The sequence below is a fragment of the Ahaetulla prasina genome, chromosome 1 (genome assembly GCF_028640845.1).
Source record: "Ahaetulla prasina isolate Xishuangbanna chromosome 1, ASM2864084v1, whole genome shotgun sequence".
NCBI lineage: Eukaryota > Metazoa > Chordata > Lepidosauria > Squamata > Colubridae > Ahaetulla > Ahaetulla prasina.
Genome location: NC_080539.1, coordinates 50,597,973 through 50,617,915, shown reverse-complemented (window position 1 = coordinate 50,617,915; position 19,943 = coordinate 50,597,973). Strand labels below are relative to the sequence as shown.

The 19,943-nt window shown below is 38.8% G+C and overlaps 1 protein-coding gene across 2 annotated transcripts in view; it reads right to left on the bottom strand.

Annotated features, from left to right (window-relative positions):
• The window catches only part of SRBD1 (S1 RNA binding domain 1), a 188,374-nt gene that overhangs the window by 32,938 nt on the left and 135,493 nt on the right, over positions 1-19,943 (bottom strand). Inside the window, exon 17 of one of the 2 annotated variants that reach the window (XM_058165214.1) lies at positions 3,048-3,812. The exons of the other annotated variant lie outside the window; for it this stretch is intronic. Coding sequence (XP_058021197.1) covers positions 3,168-3,812 — 645 coding nt within the window. The 3' untranslated portion in view covers positions 3,048-3,167. Of the gene's footprint in view, positions 1-3,047; positions 3,813-19,943 lie in introns of those variants that run through there. 2 annotated transcript variants of the gene reach the window in all.

Sequence of the window (19,943 nt, the reverse complement as noted above, 5' to 3'; positions counted from 1 at the left end):
TTTAATGGGTTTTTTCTTTGATAATCTTTGTAGTTATAAATGCATTTTGTTCTAGTTTGTTTTTTGTTTTCATCATGATTTTAAAAACAATAAAAGAATAAATAAAAACGTTAAAGCTATTTCTACCCCTCTCATCTGGCAGGCAGCAAAGGAAGGGAGCTCTGCACAGACTACCTTCGCCTAGCAAATGTGCCTATCAACATATCTTGAATCAACTTTCTATTTACCTTCTGGGAAAGAAATGAAGGTATTTTGACAATCAATGGCCCTGAGTTTATACAGCACAGCTGGTACCTGGTTTGATAGCTGAAATTTTTCTGTACATCTTAAGAGAGAAAGCATGTATTACTGTGACATAAAAAGGAACTGAAAGCTGAATATACTCAAAGAATATGAAATTAGTTTGGAAGGGCAAAACTGACTACCTCCCACAAAATAAAATTGTTATAAATCAGTTGCAGTTTCTTAAACACACAAACCTCTAATACCTCAGTGAGATAGGGGCCTATTCTCCACAAAACATAAATGTTTTCTTTTATATGCCCATACAATGAAGGCTAATCCTCACCGAATGATGTCCTTTCAAACCTTTTGAGATTTAATTTTTTTTCCTATGTCTGTTGTAACTATAATTGCCAAATTCTACACTAGCATTTCCAGAGGAAACACATTTAAAACATGTGATCCAAAATTCTGAAAGAACACTGAACAGCAGTTCATTAGATGGAAGCTAGAGGCATCTGTATTTTACTGCAATGTAACTACGTGGGGCTGCCCTTAAAGATCACTCAAACTTCAGCTAATCTAAAATGGAGCAGCATGGGTAATAATGAGTATACTACAGAATGCCCATGTTTCTGCTTCATTGGTTGCCTTGGTTGCCCATCTGCTTCTGGGTGCAATTCCAGATGCTAACCATCTGGAAGGGCACCTTTAAAGCCAGTGGTGGGATTCAAAAATTTTACTACCGGTTTTGTGGGCATGTCTTGGTGGGGGTGACATGGCTTGGTGGGCGTAGCAGGGGAAGGATACTATAAAATCTCTATTCCCACCCCATGGGAAAGTTACTGCAAAATCCCCATTTCCTCCTGATCAGCTGGGACTCGGGAAGCAGAGAATAGATGGAGGCGGGGTCAGTCAGAGGTGGTATTTACCAATTCTCCAAACTACTCATAATTTCCACTACCGGTTCTCCAGAACTGCTGAATACCACCTCTGTTTAAAGCCCTTCAGAACATAGGCCCTGGCTATCTGAGGGACCACCTATCTCCTGTGTCCTGTCCTGGTCATGATTGTCAGCTTGCTCCAGGGTCCTCTGACTCAAATGGTGTCATCTGAATGGGACTCAAGAAACAGGCCTTCTCTACCGCAGCACTTGCTCTATGAAAGTGTACAGCCTCTTTTCCACCTTTGTTGAAATGGTTGCTTAAAATGTGGCTTTCCCCTCAGGCTTTGGGCTAGGGTGGGTAGGTGGTTATAGACATATGTATGTTTCATTGCTATGTCCAAACATCATTGATCTTTCTTTATTATATTTTCTTTTTCTTTTTAGTGTTTTAAACTGCTTATAGTTGTTATGCAGTTGGGTATACATGTGAATAATTATAATTTGTAGTTTCATAGTCAAGTTAGATAAGAATGAATTATATTCTAAGCAATCTAAACTATAATTCCAATTTTCTTCTGTAAGGTGTATCTTACAGCATTGGAAGACTATATTCTTCCAGCAAGAACTGCATTTCCAAAAGAAGGGGTTTTGGTACTTACCTGAGACCTTCTAGTTCAGTGGAGACAGCAGTCAGAGTGGGTGGAACTCCTCTGTTCAGATTGGACAACTGAGTCTGTTGAAGCTGAAAGTCCCGCCCCTTGCTGCTGGGAAGCCCAGATTTTGATGAAGGCGAGAAAAAACTCAATGCGTCGTGGAAAGGAGAGAAAACAAATTTTATTATGAAAACCAACAAAAAAAGATCTAGACCGAAAATAGGGAGGGGCTGACTGCTGTCTCCACTGAACTAGAAGGTGTGTCTCAGGTAAGTACCAACGCCCCTTCTCCGTTATGGTGGAGACAGCAGTCAGAGTGGGACATACCAAAGCCTAGTGTCCCTAACTACGGGAGGGATCGGTCTGGACTGATTCAACCTCAGATACAAGCACCTGCTGCAGCACCCTACGTCCAAAGGCAGCTTCAGCCGAAACATACTTGTCTACTCTGTAGTGTCTAATAAATGGAGAGGGTGACGTCCAGGTGGCTGCCCTGCATATCTCTGGCAAGGAAGCCTGAGTGGACCAAGCCGCTGACGTAGCTGCACTGTGAGTGGAATGCGCTGTCAAACGCGCAGGCCTAGGCAGGGATCTCATCTCGTAGGCTTTAGCTATCGTATGCCTAATCCATCTGCCGATGGTAGACTAAGTCACCTTGCGCCCTAAGAAAACAGGAAGGAAAGACACAAACAAGGACTCTGTCCTCCTTAACTCTGCCGTTCTCTTAATGTATATCCTCAAAGCTCTCCTAACATCTAAGGTATGCCAACGGTGTTCCAACCCGTGAACTGGGTGAGGACAAAAATTAGGCAAATTAAGTTCCTGCATGCGATGGAAAACTGAATTTACTTTAGGAATGAATGAAGGGTCCAAACGGAGCACCACTCGGTCCGGATGGAAAACACAAAGATCACTGCGTACAGAGAGGGCAGCTAATTCTGAAATCCTTCTGGCAGAGGTGATAGCTACCAAAAAGGCAACTTTACAAGTTAATAGCCTCAGAGTGGTTGACCTCAATGGCTCATAAGGAGGCCCTGTGAGGGAATTTAGGACCAGTGAAAGATCCCAAGTGGGATATCTATGGACCACGGGAGGACATAAATTTTTGGCCCCTTTGAAAAACCTCCTGATGGAAGGATGCTGAGACAAGGAAGTCAGTGGCTCACAGGATAAAACAGTGGAGATAGCTGCTACCTGCCTACGAAGGGTGTTGGGAGCTAACCCCTTGTCTAACCCCTCCTGCAAAAATTCCAAAATCTGCAAAATAGAGATCCGGAGTGGAGAAACCCCCACCCGCTGACACCAGGAGCAAAAAGCCCGCCAGGAGGCTAAGTAAATGCGTTCAGTGGAAGGTCTCCGTGACGCTAACATCGTCCGGATAAGCCTGGCAGACATATTGTCTCTTCTCATGGCACTCCGCTCAAGCGCCAGGCGGTCAACTGGAGCCATAGTGGGTCTGGATGAACCAGAGCCCCTTGAGAGAGTGACACTCTGCTGGGAGGAATCCTCCAAAGGGGGGCCACTGACAGCGACTTTAGGTCTGCGAACCAAGACCTCCGAGGCCAGTGTGGGGCAATTAAGATGACCTCCGCCTGTTCCTCCAGAATCCAACGCACCACTCTCGGGATGATTGAGAGAGGGGGAAACGCATAGAGTAACCCCTCTGGCCATGGACTGCGAAGAGCATCGACTCCCTCTGCTAGGGGATCTGGAAACCTGGAAAAGAAGCGAGGAAGCTGCGTGTTCTGCCGAGTTGCGAACATGTCCACCAATGGAGTGCCAAATCGACGTGAGAGGTCGTTGAACAGATCTGGATGCAGACGCCACTCCGCCTGGTCGATGACTTGACGACTGAGCCAGTCTGCCTGAACATTGGACACCCCGGAGATGTGTTCTGCAGTTAAGGACAGAAGGTTCCGTTCTACCCACAAGAATAGGATCCTTGCTTCCTTCATCAATGACTTGGACCTGGTGCCCCCTTGTCGATTGACATGTGCCTTGGCTGTGATATTGTCCGTGAGCACTAGTACATGCTTGTCTGATAGGTGGTTCTGGAAAAAACAAAGAGCTAGATAAATAGCTCATAATTCTAGCCGGTTGATAGGAAAACGTCGTTCATTGATGGACCAGCTCCCTTGAGCCACCAGCGATTGGAAGTGTGCTCCCCAACCGAGAAGACTGGCATCTGTAGTCACCACCAAACAATGAGGCTCGTGCAAAAGAGATCCCTTGGAAATCCCCGATGACAACCACCAGAAGAAGGACCTGCAAACCTCCTTGGGCAGCAGAACTTTGTAAGTGGAATTGCCTGTGCCCGCTCTTTGGAATGGCAACAGGAACCATTGGAGGTCTCTAGAATGAAATCTCGCCCATGGAATGATGGAAATGGTCGATATCATTTTTCCCAGGAGTTGGGATAATGACAGCAAGGAAACTTTACTTTCCTTCAGTAAGGAACCAGCTAAAGATTTGAGACTATCCTGTCTCTCCTGTGATAAAGAGACTCTGCCTGATACTGAATCAATATTAGCTCCTAAGTGGAGTAAACAGGTTGAAGGGGACAAATGACTCTTCTCTATGTTAATAGAGAAACCATGTAATGAAAGAGTCTGAACTACAATCTGTAGGTCCCTTCTGGCCATCGACTCTGAAGATGATAAAATTAAAATATCATCCAAATAACAATAGAGTCGAATAGGGATGGCCCTAAGATGAGCTGCCAAAGCAGCCAAAATTTTGGTGAAAACCCTCGGGGCAGAAGACAACCCAAAGGGCAGGGCCCTATATTGATAGTGAACCCCCTTATAACAAAACCGGAGGAACTTCCTATGAACTGGGAGAATAGGGATATGAAGATAAGCTTCAGTGAGGTCAATAGAAGTGAGGAAGTCGCCCTTCCGAACGCCATCTAAAATCGAACGAAGAGAGTGCATCTTAAAGTTATGATAAACAATGAAACGATTTAGTCTCTTAAGGTCCAAAATGGGCCTCCAACCCCCCGAAGATTTGGGAACTAGAAACAAAAGAGAATAAAACCCATGTCCCCGTTGCCTCACGGGAACAGGTTGAATTGCCCTAATATCCAATAAATGCTTAACTGCTGCCACCATGTGGGCCTGTTTATCCCTGTCCCTAGATACCGGACAGCGAATGAAAAAATCTTTTGGAAAGGACACAAATTCCAGAGACAAACCGTATCGAATCGAATTCTTAACCCAATTATCAGAAGTAGTAAACTCCCATTGATCTGCAAAATAGGCTAATCTGCCCCCAATGGGAGGACTAGCAATGCACTTATCAATGACGCCGGAATGGACGACTTCCTCCTTCACGAAAGGGCCGCTTGGAAGAAAAGGGCCTACCCCGTGAAACTCTATCATGACCTCCCCTTTGTCTAGGGTGCCAGGACCCCTGGAACTTGAAAGAACCAACCCCCCATTCAGAACCTCGAAAGGAAGATGGATGGGAGAAAGGATTGAATCTGGCTTCCCCTCTGCGATGAACTGACGGTAATAACTTTCTTTTGTCTTTAGTCTCGACCAATAGGGGGTCCAATGCAGCACCAAAAAGTAGCTCCCCCGAGAAGGGAGCCGACGCCAGCCTCCATTTGTGGCGGGCATCCGCCTGCCAATGCCTAAGCCAGAGTAAGCGTCGAGCCGTCAAAGCTGAAGCCATCGATTTGGAAACAAAACGTAAGGCATGTAAAGTGGCATCCGCCGAAAATTGAACAGCTGCAATTATCTTATTCAGGTCCTGATGGATACGAGTATCCTCTGCTGGAAGTTTATCCTGTAACTGTCTCAGCCACAACAAGGTGGACCTATTAAAGAAAGATGCTGAAGAAGCCGACCGGATCGCCCAAGCTGCACCTAGATGTGCTCTCTGCAGGACTTGCTCTGCCCGTCTATCCTCCGGGCGGAGGTTCTCTTCAGGCTGGCCTGGAATGGATGAGGAAGATGCCAGAGCTGCAACTGGACCGTCTACAGTGGGAGTCTGTAGAACTGAAGATAATTTGGGGTCCACATTGAAGAAACGCTTGTCTGCTGAGGACAGAACCGTAGAAGAACCAGGGGCTGTCCACTGGCGTTTGATAACGTCCATGAAAAGTGGAGGTGCTGGAATAGAATCAGGAACTCGATCAGGTTCAGAAAAAAGAATGTCAGATGTGCCCTTGGAAGATGATGCCACTGGTTGATCAGAAGAACTCAATTGAGCCACATTCTTTGCCTTGAAAAGCAAGGACTTAAAAAGATTAGGAGGAAAGAGACCAGTAAATGCCAGCTGGTCAGGTAATAACCCTTCATCCTCAGACAGGTCAGGATCTCCTCTTTCCAATTCCTCCAGAAGAGAGGGATGGCTGGTTACTGAGTGGGTAGGCAAAACTGTACCCAGCTGTGACTGCATTTCTTCCTCTTCAGGATCCTCTTCCCTCACTGAGAGCATCAAATGGGACAAGGAAGCCCTCTCAGATATCTGCATGCCCGATAAAAGGGTCCTTTGAATCGTCTGTTCGATGATGGCCTGAATATGTGGCGAAACAGGCAAAAGAGGCTCTGCCCCCTGACCAACAACGTGGGTTGCAGTAGAAGGAACTGCCTGAGAATACTCCTCAGGGGTCTCAATAACTGGCGCATCTCCTGTATGAGAAACTGGAGGGATGGATCCACCCCATAATGCCTCTGTAGGGATATCAACTGGACAGCATTGTAAAGAAGATTGACCAGGAGAGGTAGAAATAATACCCTCTCGAAGAAGAGGCCCAGCGGAAGTACTGGGCTCTGGATTGGCCATTGCAGAAGAGGGTAAATTAGAGACTGCCCTACTACAGATTCTTTGTATAGCTTCATCTCTCCTCTGCTCATCCCTCAGAGATGCTTTAGACGACTTACTGCGGCCTGAAGTAGATTGGGCCTTGGTCTTCTGCTTGGAAACACGGCTGCTCTTTGCAATAGGATCCCTGGAAGAGACACCTCCCGATGGGCCCTGCTCCTCCGGCAGTGGAGACCCCTGTCGTTTGTTAGTTTTAGCCAAGGCCTTAGGCATGATGAAAATTTTTGATTAAGTTTCCAGACCTCAATAAGGCCAACGGATCACTCCTCCTCTTTTTATTTTATTTAATTTTTTTTAAATATTCAAAATGGCGGCCGCCAATAGAGAGAGGGAGAAACCGGCTAATTAAGCCCCAAAATTGTCACACATCCGTGCTAGAGGAGAACTGCAGCTGCAATGATAAGAGCACAAGGCTCCATGCCCAAATTCGCCCTTAAATCTGCTGAATAGAAAGCTTCAGGACTAACTCTTCTGAAGACTCACGCCAAATGGGCTCAAAATGGCCGCCAGCATGTGGATAGGGGAGGGGTGGAGCGAGCACCAGGCTCTGAGCGTCTCCTTCCGCTGCTGCTAATAACCAGCCGTTTGAAAATCTTTTTGGCGGCAAACTTCGGATCGCGCGAAATAGGAGACAGAGGGCTGGGTAAATGCAGGCTACCCGTGTGGGAGCGTAAACAACTCCACAGTGATCAAATTTAAAGCCGGGCGGCAAACTAAGCCAAACAATTCCTACACCGCCCAGCAAGCCCTCAGCAGCGCTAGAAGCTGCAGCAACAATACCGGGAGCGAATAACTCCACTCATCCAATCCCCGCTGGCTTCGGGGGCACTATAAAACCCCACCAAAAATATCCTGGAACGCCTGCAGCTCAACAGGATTGAAACAGAATTAAATAAAAACTTCTGCAGCCAGCTGAGAAGCCCCCCAATAAAAACCTTAGTTCAACAAAACTAATAAAAGGGGCTCTAAAACCAGAAAAAAAGGAAGAAAAATATTACTCACAACTATAATCGCCTGCAAGTCAGGCAGGGAGAAATCCACAACGCAACCGTCCAGGCTGAACAACTGAGTCAAAATCTGTGCTTCCCAGCAGCAAGGGGCGGGACTTTACAGCTTCAACAGACTCAGTGTCCAATCTGAACAGAGGAGTTCCACCCACTCTGACTGCTGTCTCCACCATAAGGGAGAATGGGCAGGATCATGTTAATACAATGATTCATTTAGCCATGATTTTTAAAAATACACTTTTTATTTTGGCCTTTGATTTTTCTCACATTGAGGATCAATTATGCCATTTTAAACATTTCTGTTTTCCAATAGGTCACATATTTTCATTCATGTTAATTCCCACCAGGACATATAAATGATTGAAATGAGGATAATCTGTGCAATTGCACATAGTTCAGTTGCTGAATGACAAAAAACAACTGCAGTTTTCTTAACATGATGCATTCTGAAATCCTAAAATATATTCATGCAATATTTCTCTACCATCTTTTATAATTCTTGAAATTTCATTATATGCTTTCACCATGTACTCACTGCTACTTCTATCACACTGCCCATTCACCCAATTGTTTATTTTGTTATGTAATTCTGAGGAGTGACTTGATTGTCTGGGCAAATAATTTGGTTAACAAAGCACAAAAGAGATTCACACAGAGAAAGAGCAAGGAATTCTTTGAAAGGCACAGCTATTTATGTATTTTGCTCTTCAAAAAAGCGTTATTGCCAGTATGCTGCAAGTTTGATTAACAAATGCATGCAGCTTAATACCTGCTATAAAGCCCTCACACTTCCATTAAGAAAGAAGTAACCACAAGTTCCTAACAGTGAACAGATAACAGCTGTACCAGATGCAACAGGCATCTGCTGTCTATCTATGCATGATGGAGTGTTGTGCCAGGAGAGAAAACTTCACCAAACAATGGGATTCTTCTTTCAACCCCATCTGAAAAGAGCCCAAACTCCAATTTCTGCAATAATATATTTAATCATACCGGTAATACTGTCTAACAGTTTTCAAATTTGCTAATATTTTGCAAAATATTCACAATGGAAAAGAACAGTAAAATATTTTAGCATTCTTATGCTAGAGTTCAACTATGATAACACCAACAGCACAAAGACTTCAATTTATCTGGTGCATTAGTTATTCATTCTTATCCATCCAAATGCATTCATTCTCTCTGAACATAATTTAGTAGTTGTAAAAGTTTAAAAAACGTAACACCTTATTCTTGGAGTACGAACAGTGGAACTTTAGCCACCTTCTAGATTGTTATCCATTATCTTAAATGAGAAATTTAAGGTTAGGAAGCCTATACTAAACAGCAGAACAAAAGAACAATGATCACAATCTTGGGGATGATCTTCCATTTCCAAAATGTTAAATGTTGACTTTCTGACAGGGGAATTATATACTTTTTTTTGAAAATGATTTTTTTAAAAAAAGGCAATATCCAGAATATATTGTTTTGCTTAAACACACTTTCTAAGTTTGGTTTCACATAAGATTTGGGCTTTCATATATTTTAAAGCTATCATAAGCAAAACAGGGAATCTTGAAGGAGAGATCATTGAAATGTCTGCTTACAATTGCAGCAATAAAAATAACAGTGTTATATACTGTAATTAATCATCAAAGAGACCAGATTTTAAAATTACACTTTAACCCTTAAGCTATATAACTAGCAGCTTGTAAACCTGATTTTATCTTGTTTCTCTTTGAAGTTATTCACTAAAGTCTGAAGAAATACTATAAGAACTTTTGGGTTGCATGGATACTGCTTTACATTATTTCCATGACAAATCTACCATCTTAACATGCAAAATGGGGATGATGAATCTGTGTTCACAAACCACAAGGTAAACAACCATGCTTTTTACAAATGATAACTTACACTTAAAAGTAGTGAATGAAATATTGTTATAATAGCCATCTTCCAGACAGAGTCAGAGAGTGTTGACTTTCAGAGAGTGAAGAAATATCATCTTTTTCTCTCATGCTTGTATGATAAAGGAATATATATTTGGAATAACTTTACGGATACACAGGAAGATTAGAATTTAAATAGAAATACAAGATTATTCACCAGGTGAAGGACATAATGACTAGTGATGCTTGAAGTTTACAGTCAATACATGAAATTTTGCATATGGGTGGACTGATTGGTGGACAGCAAACTTTTTCCACACTTTCATGTGGAATTAATCAAGGGGGGGGGAGTACTCTACATTTTAAAGAATACATTACTGAAAGTTCAGACTATAAATTTTAATTAATGGGAAAATTTGGTTTTTCTTGGGAAAACTTCTTCAATATACAGTCCTCTGATCTTTGATAAAAGAGTTTTACATTCCCTTTTGAAGATTTTTTTTAAAAAACAGAAGGGGCAAATTAGGGATTTCCCCCCTAGTTTGTACTTTTATTGCTTCATTTGCTGGCTTTTCAAAGTAAATTTCTGTTTGTTTCTTGTAGCAGTGCTTCCAGTGTTGACACCAGAAAATATCCCCAGAGGCCAAAATAAAAAATCAATTTTTATTTCAATCAATCAAAACTTTTGACAAACCTGAAAATATTATTACATTTTAAATTGTGTTCTTAATTATTAATCTCTGTTGAATTTACCTTAACCATTTATTTGAAACAAAATGAAACACTATCAATCCATATGTCATGAGTATAACTACATTTACTGCTTACAAAATAAGCAGTGGACCTGAATTCAAATTCAAATACTATACTACTATATAAATGTATATTTGATATATGGTTCTAAGAGGGAGAGAGACTATTCAAACAGTCTCATCGTCTTTGTTAAATATTTTTAATTCCTACTTGTTATTCATTGTAAATTTGTTGGCATTGTAAAATTGAGACTGATGATCTTACCAGTACGGATAATTTAAACAACAACAAAAGTATACACAGAGTTAATCTAAAGTCAACTGTAGAAGATTTGATTTACAAACGCCAGATTTAGTCCTTGGTATTTCTAGGTAAACAAAGAATAAATGCGATAGGAAAGATATTCTAACAGCTCTGACTTTAAGCAAAATGGACAAGCATTCTGATGACAATGATATTGCATTCAGCCATTTCTTGAGTTCCTAACATTCAATTGGTTCCCCAACTGACTGCCAAGTTGGAAAGCATTTTGTTCCAGATCCAGAACTCTTATCTCCAAATACTGATTTTGTGCCATCAAGTTGTTGTCAACTATGAGAATCTATTCTCAATCCTGTATTTCAGGTTTAGAGGCAGCATCTGAGTACTTTTCCCAAGACCTTTATATCTGCAGTACCAATTTGTAGTCTGGTATATTTCTTGACTGTTATTTCTTTACTTTTAATGGTTAATCCTAAAAAGTAGAAGCTATCCATCACTTTGATATCTTCTTTGCCAATTCAATATCAACCTCCAGGTGTGGTCCTTAGCATAGTCAGTTACCTTTTGACAATGCTAGCCATTTCTAGATACTCCAAGGAGGATGGTGATACCAGAGAGCTGTTGCCTGTCAAAGTAGGCAATATAAAACAATACAGCACTCATATAATTTGAATTTATTTATTTCTATGATTTTCATGTTGCTTCAATTTGACCAATGATGAGCAGCCTAAAGTCAAAATAGTGGTTAAAAAGTACAACCAACAAAATCAATGTAATAAGGGAGAAAAATCACAATAATTACAATCTCATCAAACCACATAATTATTTATGTTCAAGACAAAGATTCCAAGGTCATGAAGTTTCTGAAGTTCACCTGTTTCCTAAATACCATTAGATATTGGGGTAATCTTATCTCTGGGGGCAAATTATTCAATAGAATGGGAACCTGCAGAATATACTTATTTTAAAACCTGTTCTTGGATTTTCTAACATATGAGCAGTCTCTTTCATCTTCTTACAAGACCTACAGATTCCATGTGGAATAAGCAGTCATCAGATCCCAAAGTGGCTTTATAATGTACCAAGCAACATTTGCACCTGGAAACAAGCTAGCAACCAGTGAGACTTCTGTTATATACATGTAATGAGTTTGTCCCCTTAAAAAGCCAACAACCATATTCTGCACCAGTTAGAAATTTCTAGGTATTTAAGAATAGCCCCATGTAGAAGAATAGAATAGAATAGAATTTTTATTGGCCAAGTGTGATTGGACACATAAGGAATTTGTCTTGGTGTATATGCTCTCAGTGTACATAAAAGAAAAGATACCTTCATAAAGGTACAAACACTTAGAATGAATTGTAGTAGTCATGTTGAGCGATAACTTGGGCATGAGTCCACAGCTAAAGCAGGTGAAATGTCTGTCCCCTATTTTTTTAGTTATAGCTATGAGTTCAGAAATATCCCGAGATTGCAAGTCTGCTCTTTCAGGGACAGCACAACCTTATCTATAGTCAATACTGGAATTGTCCTGGAATCAGCTAGTTCATATTGTATGGATTGAGCCTGAATCAATATCCAGTCTGGGAGCCTCCAAGCAAGGAGTTCTCTAGACTGGCTGACAAAGTTTCAACTATATTACCTACAAAGCAGCATGGTTTTTTTTGTTCCACTTTTCTCCCCTCTCCCCCTCCCCCCCCCCACGGACACACATACATAAAACCTAGTATAGCAAAGTAGTTGGAATGATGAGTTACCTGGGAAAGCCAAATTTGATTTTCAGGGCAGCCATGAAATTCATCTAAAAACTTTGTGTTAAATGTTGCCATTTAGGTTATTAGACTTTATGGGATTAATTTAAAAATAAAATAAGAGTAGATTGGGAAGGCATATAATGCCTTTAGTCGTATCTAGTGTGTCAGCAATCTGAATTATGCTGGTAAGTAAGAGGGATTGAGCCTTTTGAATGCTAGCCCCCCCACTCTAGAACTCTTCTTAGAAAGTTATTTCTAATCTATTGATTTTTAAGGGCTTTAACATTGTTTTGCTCCAATAATATTTAGTAACCTTAAGTATTTCACATACTTTTTGTGGAAGGTAGTTATCTTGGTTGATTCAAAGTTGACTCAGCCTTCCATCCTTCTCAGGTGGGTAAAATGAGGACACAGATTGTTGAGGGCAGTATGTTGACTCTGTAAATCGCTTTGAGAGGGCTGTACAAGCACTATGAAGTGGTATGTAAGTCTAGGTACTAGTGCTAGTGCTACTATGGTATAATATATATTATAGCATTGTTTACATTTTTTAAAAAGGGACATAAACTGAGTGAATTTAAGAAGCAACCCCTAACAAAAATCTTTATTCGTTATTCATACCTTTTCTTGAAAGAAGGAATTTCTGTATGTAATGCAAAGTTTTAACATAATTTCCTATACTGTGCATATGTATTGTATACATATATGTTTTTAAACAAATGCTAACTGTTCAACATCTATTCCCTTTCCAGATGCATCTTCCATAGACATTGGGTGCAGATTCTCGATCGGCAAATAAGAAGCAGCCTCAGACCCCATTCACTGTTGCCACTTTTGTCATAGTATTTTTTATTAACTGCCTCAATTTTATCCTGCAGAAATACACAGTGGATTTCTAAATAGAACCTATTTTTCCTAGACACGGAATTTATTTAGTCTGCTCTTAGTTTCTATTTGCATATAGAAACTTCCATGTCTGTTGTTTGACGTTAAAGTCAGGTGCCCAAAGGCATACTGTTACTGAACATATAAGGTGCATTTAACTCACATAGGTAGCCTATCTTATTAAGGATGGAGAAGAACTAATGCTTGCTAAGTAGCCTAGTAATCTTTCATGAACTTCTGAAAGACATTTAACCCTACAATTGCAGATTTCAGATCCTAGCCAAGGGTTGGTAATTATGAGAATGCAGATACCATTGGCCCCAGCCAGAATGGCCAATGTTTAGGGATAATGGGATTTGTAATGAACTCAGATTTTATTGATCATCTGTAATTGTTATATAATATGCATATACTGTAAACTGTTAACACTAAAAAAATGAAAATGGATGTTGTTTATTTATTTTATTTACATCCCATCTTTATTTTTGTACAATTCCAGATGGTATACATAATGTTTCCACCTCCTATTTCCTCTACACAAAACTTTCAAGAGAACATCAAACTATATCTGACCCTTAATTTCTAAATAAATATTTCTCTGTCTCCCTGGCTTGAATTACAGTATATCTCAAGAAGAACAGTGTGAACTGAGGGGTAAAAGTAGGACAAAGAAACTTGAAGTTTCTCTGAGGAGAACATACAGTTTGATCAAAAGTATTCAACTCATAATGTTTAATTAACAACAGTATGCTTCAACTGCAACTGGAATGCAAGCATCTTTCTCGGGTAAACTTAAGGGAAGATAAAATGCTGATTAAGTTGACTATTCAGTTGTGAGTACTTTAGTTTCAGTAGATTAGATTAACAGTCCCACATGGTCTTTTGGAGCTAGAGATTAGTCCTTCCTTATTTGTCTATTGTATTTAGCAGCATCATGTCGTAACAGTTCAGAAAAAGATCTGAGTTCAAATAATATATCTGAAGTTTGTGATCAAGTCACAGCTTGCCTCTTTCAAAGACAGTATCAAGAACCACCATATATGATACTGCCTGGAGTTCTGAAGTTTTCTACATGAAAGGAATGTAGAGTTCAAATATATAGCTCACTAATTTTTAAAAAATTGTGATGGCTAGGATCCAGAGAAACCTACACATATAATGCAAGTTTAGTTTTCTTCAGAAGTATTTTTAAAAGATCAAATAGTGATCCACGCAAACATTCAGTTGCCTTAACAATTGTTTAGCTAACATTCAAAGATGCTATGATGCTGGAAAAGTAACCTTATGATTGGTCCTTGCATTTAGAACCATCACAGCATCCACACAATCAAGTGATTGAGATTTCAGCACCTTAAAACTGGTGGGCAGCTTTATCAATTACCTAATGACAGAGTTGCTGGTTCTAAGCCTCATGTGTTATATGAAGGGAAGGAAAGGATTCCTGCATGTTTAGTAATATTTGTAAATCATCAAAGGTGACATCAGGATTTCTTTGCTCTGTTCCTATTTAAGTTGTTCTTATTATTTATTTAGGTGTATGTGTGTGTAATAAATGAGAACAGAAGATACAAGTAACTATCCAATAGTATCTAGAGCACGGGTGTCAAACTTGGCATGTCATGTGACGTATTGTGACGTTTTTCCCTTTGTGTAGCTGAGTTGTGCCTGGTTTGCACACGATGCATCTAGCCCATGGGCCGCCAGTTTGACATCCCTGATTCTGGAGAACGATGTTTTCTACCACAGAAGAAACTGTGATAAGTGCTAAGGATTTGAAATAAATTAGTTTTGAATCTAAATCTAATTGCAATGACTACAGGCTTTTGTATTTTGAGAACAGAAAATTGTTTAGTGGTAGGGCAAAGACTTTATATGAAGATGCAGATTCAGGTTGGTTACATCTAAAAACAAAGAGTTTGGGGGTGGGGGAACCATTTAGATTCATGAAGGAGAATAGCAAACTAAAGAAAGATTAGTGATGAGACTCAGTGTAAGAACCTTAATAGATTTAACTGAAATGGGAACTGAAAAAAATCACATAAAGCATGTTTTAATAGCAGCATATATTCATTTAAAAAACTTTCCTCTTCTGCTCCATTATATCTTAGTTTTTATTGTTTGCTTGCTTTGATTTGTTTAAACAATCTAAAAATAATATTGTGAAATAAAATAGTATTTCTAATTAACAGCAGACATAAAAATAATGTATATTTTCCACTAATAAAAATACCTGCATGTTTTTATTGATGGAATTTTATACAATCTCTACAGGATTGTAGTTTTAATTTTAATTCATACTTCCACATTTAAAGGAAAAAGGAAAAATAAATGAAATATTAACAAACACGTACTTGAAATACCATCTGTGATATAATTAATAAGTTGCATCCAACTGGAGTCTTGTGTGAGCATTGCTTTTCTTTTTTTCTTTTTAATAATATTTATTAAATTTCCAAAAGTTAAAATACACAATACAAAAAAAACCCACAACACACAAAAACACAATACAATATAAAACATACAAAGACAAATGCATCAAAATTACATTACTCATAACAGTTTTTCCTACATCGGTATCTCTTATCCTATTTAACCTCTATATACAGACTCTACTTCTAAGTATCTCTATAAACCAACATTCTTATTTACATTATCTTAACCTCTATTCAGAATTCAGTCTCATGACAAAAATCTCCCTTAAGTTTTATGCTTACTCTCCAGCCAGGAATACCATTTATTCCATATTCAATAGTACTCGATAATCTATCCATTTCTGCACATTCATATTTTTTTATTATAATTTGATCTGGTGGGATATCCAAATGTTTCCAGTTCTGTGCTATCACAATTCTACATGCCGTCAATATGTGTAATATGAAATAGTGTATATTTTTTTCCATTTTCCCTTCCAGAATGCCCAATAGGAATAGTTCCAGTTTTTTTTCCTATTTTCTCCCTGTTATTTCATCCAGCCAGTTTTTTATCTTCCCCCAAAATTTCTTAATCTTAGGGCAGGTCCACCACATGTGATAGTACGTCCCTTGTTTGTGACCACATCTCCAACAGTTCGGGGGCCTATTTGGAAACATCCTAGCCAATCTCGCAGGTGGCAAATGCCATCTATAAAACATTTTGTACAAATTTTCTTTATAAGCAGCTGACATCGTTAACTTGTAGTTTCTCTCCCACAATCTATCCCATTGATCCCGATAAATATTATATCCAAAATGTTTTGCCCAACTGATCATTGTTTCTTTAACGGTTTCTTCTTCCATTTTGAATTTTAACAAAAAAATATACATTTTGGTAATCATTTTTCCCCAGATCCCAGTAATATCTTATCAAGTTCCAATTGTTCTCTGTATATGCCAAATTGTTCCTTATCTTTTTTGTATTTTGTTCTGATCTGTAGGTATGGCCACCAATCTATTTTTATTCCTTGTTTTCTTAAATCCTGTTCTGACTTTAAATTTCCACTTTCTTCTAATAGATCCGAGTATCTTACTATTTTATTTAAGTCCAATACATTGGGATAGATTATGGCCTCCATCGTTGATATCCAAACTGGAACGTTCATATAGTGATTCTTCTTTATAACCTATTGATCAAAGCATTTCGCACTAGATGTCTCTGGAAGTATGTATGCGTCTTAATTTTCCCCTCCAAGAGGAACGCATGCCACCCCAATTGGAGGTCATGGCCTTGCATTTCTGAGGAGCTTAAAATACCCAGCATCATCTTAAGATACAATAGAAATAGATTCATTGCTGATTGGCTTGCAATGTGTGTGTGCGCGCACCCCCCCCCCCAATTTGGATCAAACTGTTTTGAACAACGAACGGGAAAGGAAGGAAGCCTTTTCATAAACCATTAGCTTACCTAGAAGCACATGATAAAATAGGTTAGTTATACCCCTCTCATCTTCTTCCAATTTTGCCTAAATATACATTTCAATGATAAAATTTATTTTCTACTTTTAAGATTTACTTTTTTTTTCTTTCAGGCAAGTTCAATTAAGTCATAACTGTGCTATCCTCCTCAGGCTTCTGAATGCAATGTTCTGGAAGGGAAGAATATTAAATAGTATTCCAGAAGTTTAAAGACCTGGCAGCTGTAGAAAATAAATATCTTCTTACAGCTGCTTCCAAAATCAAATCTACTAAACTCTAGTAACAGTAGAGAAATTAATCCCTCTAAGTCTTTGTTCAAGAGCTTCCTTATGCAATAGTTATAATACCTAGAGTTTTGAGTGTCATTAGCAAATTACATGCTAAACATTTAAATCATAAGCTGCAAAACTGGATAAAGGCAGAGGGGATAATTCAAGATAAGTAGGCAGGATTAAGAGAAGGAAGGTCAACAATAGACCATATATTGGTGCTCTACCATGTCTTTCACACACAAAAATCATCCATAAAAAATATTCTTCCCACTTTGTGACTTTTCTAAATTTTTAATATACCCTCAATTCAGTTTCCAGAAATGTGAACAATTAAAAAACAACTCTTGATAGGAACTTCATTCTTTTTTCTGATACAGAAATTATATTCCAACACCACCATAAGCATGAGGTACAATCTTCAAGGGTTTCTCTCAATTACAATAAATTCAATGATGGACCTTCTTTACAACCTAGACTTCCACACTCCTAAACTAGCAGGATGCAAAATCTTTATATTCCTAGGCTGCTGCTGCAACCATTATTTATTATACCACTATAGTAGGGCTGCAAAGAGCAATGGCAACAAGTTCTATTACAGTATTAAAGCACTTCTTCTATATAAGCAGAGAAAAATTAATCCATGCAGCATTTAAACTTTTTGAGGCCAAATCATTGATCCAATCCATTATAAAGCACAAATGGGAACCTATGTGGAATGCATTGGAATCAGGACAAACAAAATTCTTGAGATTGATTCTCACTGCATCCAATGCAATAACAAACACATCGTAAGGCTTGAGACAGAAATACCCATACTCCTGGTAAGGGCCTGGAGGAAGTGATAAATTATTGGTTGAAAATCCAACTAATTCCAGTTGGCCTGACATCTCTAATGTTCAATTTTCCTTTCCCCTGGAAACAGACCATGGAGCAGAAGTTGGTATTATACAGGTTTCCCATGCATTCCTAATTTATTTAGGGTAAGACCAAGTTAAGCAACTGCTCATTGTTGAAAATATATCCCTTTTAAGCCTATTATTAAGGCTGAAAAACTTAAAAACTAGTCATGCCAATGTGGCAGAATAAATGTAGCACTGGGGAACCAGTAAAATACTTAAACAAAATCTAACGTTCTCCAAGTTGAGGTTAGCATTCTTCGAAACCAGGCATAATATCTTAATAACTGCATTTTCTGCAAGGCACATACTCTAAAACTCCGTTAACCAAGAGTACCTGGCCATGAGATTTAATTTATTTCTCACACATTATTGCACTGTAAATTCTACAGGGATGTTAAGTCTGCTTATATTTTTCCTCTAATATGTAAATTCATGGGAAAACTGTCTGGTTTTTCCAGACAGTATGTGAATCATCTTCTAGAAGATTTGAAATCCTTTATCACTTAAGCAGCAGCCAAATTCTGTGTTGCCACAATGAAAATAAGGCATTGGACATAGGAATAACCATTTCTATTTTATTCATCAGTTCAGGTTTATTATGCATTAGTTATTTTATTTTAGATAATATATATTTTTATTTCATTGATTGTAATATTTTAGATTTATTGTTGTTAACTTGCTAATTATTATAGAGTGGAAATGCTTATCATATAGTGGTTTTTTTCTAAATAATTACATAGTGAATAGTGAAATACTCTAGGCATGAGAATGAGAAGGTCATTATTTATCCTGGCATAGTATTCAGTATGAAACTTAAAACAAAAGTTCATCTGATCTGGCATCCTGCTTCCCCATCTTAATTAATAACATGCCACTAGTAGCCCAACTAATGAAAGAAAACATTCTGTTCTGATGTTGGTCCCCATCAATCAATACTCAATGGCACACCTTCGGTAAACCAGGGGATTATATAAAGTATGAGTGGCAACCTATTGCAGTTCAGATATTTTGGATTGGATCTTCCAAAATACCTTATTGTCATCTATGGCTCTTATACCCAATTCTCCATGGGGGCGGAGAACGGACGGATTGGTAAGGGTATACCAGGGTACCTAGTAATCCTGCAGCCATTATGAAAGATAGCTATTGATGTAATTAATAACCCATTCTAATCCAGGGGTCCCCAACCTTGGCAACTTTAAGACTTGTGGACTTCAACTCCCAGCTTTGCTGGCTGAGGAATTCTGGGAGTTGAAGTTCACAAGTCTTAAAGTTGCCAAGGTTGGAGACCCCTGTTCTAATCTATCTTTTGGGACTAAGCATTTTACAGAATTAACCCTAAATAATATTTTCTAATCTAGGAAAAATTGTGAAACTTCATTATAACAGCCATGCCCACAAATGCATAAAAATATTGGCTATTTTATTTCTTAAGTTTCATATCGTCTTTCCTCATAAAAATGATTCCAAAACATTTTTCCTGCCAAAATTTGAACTCTACCACACTGCTAAAAGGCAAAATCTAATGCAACAATGTCTGTTTGGCTTAGCAAGTGTCCTGGAACTAAATAACACTAACATAATTACTAATATGTCTATTTCAACAATTCTTGGCACCGTAAGCCTGTAGCTAAAGCCTGTTAAAAGAATATGTAAAATGTCTGTCATGATGTTTCACCATTAAAGTGGATCCAAAGTCACTTTTATATATTCCTGTAATCATGCCTACCTATAGCAGCAGCTTGTTCTCCAACCTTCTT